The 3,964-nt window shown below is 40.6% G+C and overlaps 1 protein-coding gene across 1 annotated transcript; it reads left to right on the forward strand.

Moving 5' to 3' along the window:
- Nucleotides 1-410: 410 nt before the first annotated feature.
- Nucleotides 411-2,134, forward strand: LOC111864236. The gene is made up of 3 exons (XM_023851325.2): nt 411-653; nt 836-1,000; nt 1,571-2,134. Exons 1-3 carry the CDS (start codon nt 579-581, stop codon nt 1,646-1,648), a joined length of 318 nt encoding a protein of 105 aa, XP_023707093.1. The 5' UTR covers nt 411-578; the 3' UTR covers nt 1,649-2,134.
- The last annotated feature ends 1,830 nt before the right edge of the window (nt 2,135-3,964 follow it).

Here is a 3,964-nt window from a genome sequence, read left to right on the forward strand (position 1 = left end):
GCGGTGACGTAAGACCATTAGAGAGCCGTCCTTGTTAGGGTACCATGCGAGTCAACACTCTTTCCCCTACCCCGCCAGTGGTTACGCGACCAAGGGAGGCTGCTGTTGCTAAGCAGCCGTAAACAACTCCCGACAGCGTTGCTAGCAACACGGCCCCAGACAACAGTTTTGCCTGTTACGTGGCTGTTTTCTATGTTGTCCGGAACGAGGCTAAATAAGAAGCAGCGAAGACTATTCAGCAGTTAGTTAGGATTTCTCAATTTACGAGTTACGATGTACAGTTACGTGTTATGAGTCAATCACCAGTTAATTGCAGTACCGTATTTGTGATACTGCCAATGGCAGTAAATTTCAGCTTGTAAGTTATGTGATTGTAAGAGCGAATGTGAAATAAAATTCGCTATATCCAATAAGGCGTGAAATATTTGTCGCGTATACAACCAACACGTGACAATATGTTCTGCAACTTTTGGTTTATCCCAAAGATTGACTGTTGAATGTGAAGGAGTTCTAAGAGTACCGTGATGGTGTTATAATTTTTGTATTGCTTCTTGCAGTATAGACATGAAAACGAAAACATGTGCTGCTGCTGGGTGCTTATCATTCAGCAAGCAATGCATCAAATTCTTCAGCTTACCAAGGGTTCCAGCACGGTATGTCTGTTTTAATTCATGGTGTAATTACTGTGTTGCTTATTCCAGTTAATAAATTAAGTTTAGTGATGTCTGTCCTCCATTTATTCAACATAACCCAAAATTTTGAATGTGTACCAAGTTTGTTATGTTTACTGAAGAATTATTTATAGGTTTTGAGACTATTTGTTCTACTTTTACAGCCTGCGGTATGGGCAGGAAATGTTGGATTATACTTCATTGCCGATTCTGCTAGAATGCTGTACAATAAATATTTGTTCAGCAAACATTTCCTGGAAAGTGATTTCACTACAGCTGAAAGAGTACACTTCAACAGAGTGCAAGCCAAAACACTGTATTGGCCACAGGTAAGGACAGCTGCACTCTATACTATGAATTACGTTCTGTTATGAGAGAAGTGGCTAGCAAGAACAACGAGAACTAATTTTTAAGTGATTGTCCCAAGAACAAAGTTGTGATGAAGAAACTGTTATTGTCATCGTTCAATAATTATGAAACTGTACATCAATATACAATTTTTTTTATAAATCTTATTTTACTGTCTTATGTGCAACTTTGAAGTTTAAAATTTTAAACTTAAAGTTAATAAATGGTTCCACATAAGACTGTAAAATAAGATTTATAATAAAATGGAAGAGTGCAACAGGATGCTACAAAAAAAACTTATCACTATACAAGTTATGTAGGATATGTCAGATGTTTTTAGGGTAATTAAAAATGTTTGAAAAACAGATCACACTATCAGTAATATGATCTATAAGAGAATAAGGTGGTGCGACTGCTATGAGGAATAATTTAATGAAATATACAAAATCTTTATAATGGCAGTCCCTTTCAAGGAAAGTGTGTTATTTTCAAATCTGAAGAAGTCCATCATATAAGGAAGCCCACTAATTTCCTCTTTAATGTTCTTTCAGTGGGGTGCTGTAGTGAATACCTGGCAACAGCTATTTGATGATCACCTTGTGAACACATTTGAAGCTATTCGTTCGTAGTCTGGTTTGAACAATAATCCAACTGTGGGACAGTTTGTAGAAGCCCGGAACACTACCCTCATCGAAGCACTTGCTGTCAGAGGTCCGTGTGGAACTAGTTGTGAGGATGATGGTGCTACTGTTGTGTGTAACACTGTAGCCTACATTCATTGTTCAGGGCACCTAATGCTTCTTCACCAGATCAGTCCACAAATCGTGTCAAGGAAACCCCTGATGAAGTTCCTGAGTTTCCATGTTACTCATCAAGTACAGAAGGACATGGTTGCTGCACTACATGCTGGTGACAAGGAAGTGTTCTGAGTAGCCTATGTCAGTGGTTCCATTGCCAGACAGGTGCTTCGTGGTGTCAGCTGTGATGCACGCAAGACATGCGTGACATCTGGAGTGCTGCTATCAGCCAATGTCTTCATATATTTCAGAGACGTTGGTGTGGAGACTGTTGGTATGCTGTAACTCTAATGGAATCTATGATGGCAGGCAATTCAATTCATGTAGTTACTATAGGATTCTGACGATGGTGTATAACACACTGATATATTGGGTTTCTGGACTTTATCCATCGTTCTAGGATGATGGATAAAGTCCAGAAACCCAATATATCAGTGAATTCAATTCATGTTGCAGCATATCACAGCTGCCATTAAGAGCACCATTGACTTGGAGTGGATTAGGTGTAGTGGTTGTTCACTTCACTACCAACGAATAGTAGATGGTATTGTGAGATGTCTCACAAGAATTTACATTCCTTGGTGGTGTAAGCGAACAAACAGGTTGATGACTCAATCAGCCAGGCAAAGGGCCACATAGAGGAATATTAAGGTACTGACACATCAGTAAGTCATTAGGAATGTAATGCTTCTTCATCTTTGCCTTGTCATTGTTCCTCCAAAACATCTGTGAAATACTGGATTGCCTGACATCATATTCCAGAAGCTAGCACTCTTCATAGTCCATCATTGCAACCAAGTCACAAGTTTAAAAAAAAAAATAACCAGATATCTGGTTGTCCTGGGTTTATGTATGCCAGATAAAGAGATTTGGTACCTGTACTATGACATTATACTGTCCTCTTTAGAATCCTTTCTTAGTCAACAGCTGAGAGTCCAAATATATGGAGGGGGAAAAAAAATGGAAAAAAAAAACACCTACCCACGAACAATGACAAAAGGTGAAACACGACAACATGTGTGATTTAGCAGTAGTTACAGTTCACTAACTACAGTGTCACCAGCCATTATGCTGTGAGAAAAAAGACAGTCGTATTGTGTACAATTAATAATTTAATAAGAAGAAAAAACTATGAAATACAATTCGGGAAGCAGTTTTGTTTCCCTTGGAAATGGTATTACATCCAGCTTTGTTACAACAAAATGTATATCAAGTGTGCAATAGTTGCAAGGGTCTGTTTAGTGACCTCAGTGTGGCTTACTCTTGGTCTCTCCAGTTCTCCCCTGCTATGGCTGCAGATTAGCGATGAAACGGGGATCCAGGTCATTGAACCATTGGACTGTGGCGGATTTATCCTGTATGCATCGGCTGATATGTTCCAACAGTCTCCAAGCTCGCCTCTGTGTTCCTTGGATCCTCAAGTTGAATTTGGACAGGAAAGCGTTGATCCGTGCCTTTGCCTCCTCTTATCCAGATCTCACTACAACTTTCATGTCTTTCTGCCAGGTCATGATTTCAATTCACGTCTGTTCCTGGCTGGTTTTTATTGTGAACTCCATTTTTGGCCGGCGTTCTGTGGTGGACATCTTGGCCTCTGACTTTTCTCGAGTGCCATCTGTTGTAGCACTCATCTAGTCACTTGGCCTACCCCTCATCTAGCATGATTGGCCTCTATCTTTGCTGTAGGCAATCACACACTTCTTAGGATGTGATACGCCTATGTGAGGAATTGTTCACATTGCTGTCGTGAGGCATCCCCCTAATGTTCTGTGTATCTAGTTTAACAGATAGCAATCAGGGCAGAACCATTCATTGAACGGCACTGCATCCAGAGGGGGATCGACACAGTCCAAATGGTGGCCAGATCCACAGCAAACGCAAATAAGTATCTAGTATTCATTGTCAAACTCACCACACAGACTTGATCTCCAAGCTCGGCTCTGTGCTCTTTGGATCTTAAGGTTGAATTTGGACAGGACAGGGTTCATCAGTGCCTTTGCCTCCTCTTATCCGGAACTCACTACGACTTTCATGTCTTTCTGCCAGGTCATGATTTCGATTCACGTCTGTTCCTGGCTGGTTTTTAATTGTGAACTCCATTTCTGGGCGGTGTTTTGTGGTGGACATCTTGGCCTCTGACTTTTCTTG

This window comes from Cryptotermes secundus, unplaced genomic scaffold (genome assembly GCF_002891405.2).
Source record: "Cryptotermes secundus unplaced genomic scaffold, Csec_1.0 scaffold6802, whole genome shotgun sequence".
Lineage (NCBI taxonomy): Eukaryota > Metazoa > Arthropoda > Insecta > Blattodea > Kalotermitidae > Cryptotermes > Cryptotermes secundus.

Bases quoted from the DNA above. Each gene is read 5' to 3' on its own strand.
- LOC111864236 (XM_023851325.2), top strand. From the start codon at position 579: ATGTGCTGCTGCTGGGTGCTTATCATTCAGCAAGCAATGCATCAAATT. The intron at 654-835 runs GTATGTCTGTTT...CTACTTTTACAG, and splicing joins TTACCAAGGGTTCCAGCACG to CCTGCGGTATGGGCAGGAAA. The intron at 1,001-1,570 runs GTAAGGACAGCT...ATGTTCTTTCAG, and splicing joins AAACACTGTATTGGCCACAG to TGGGGTGCTGTAGTGAATAC.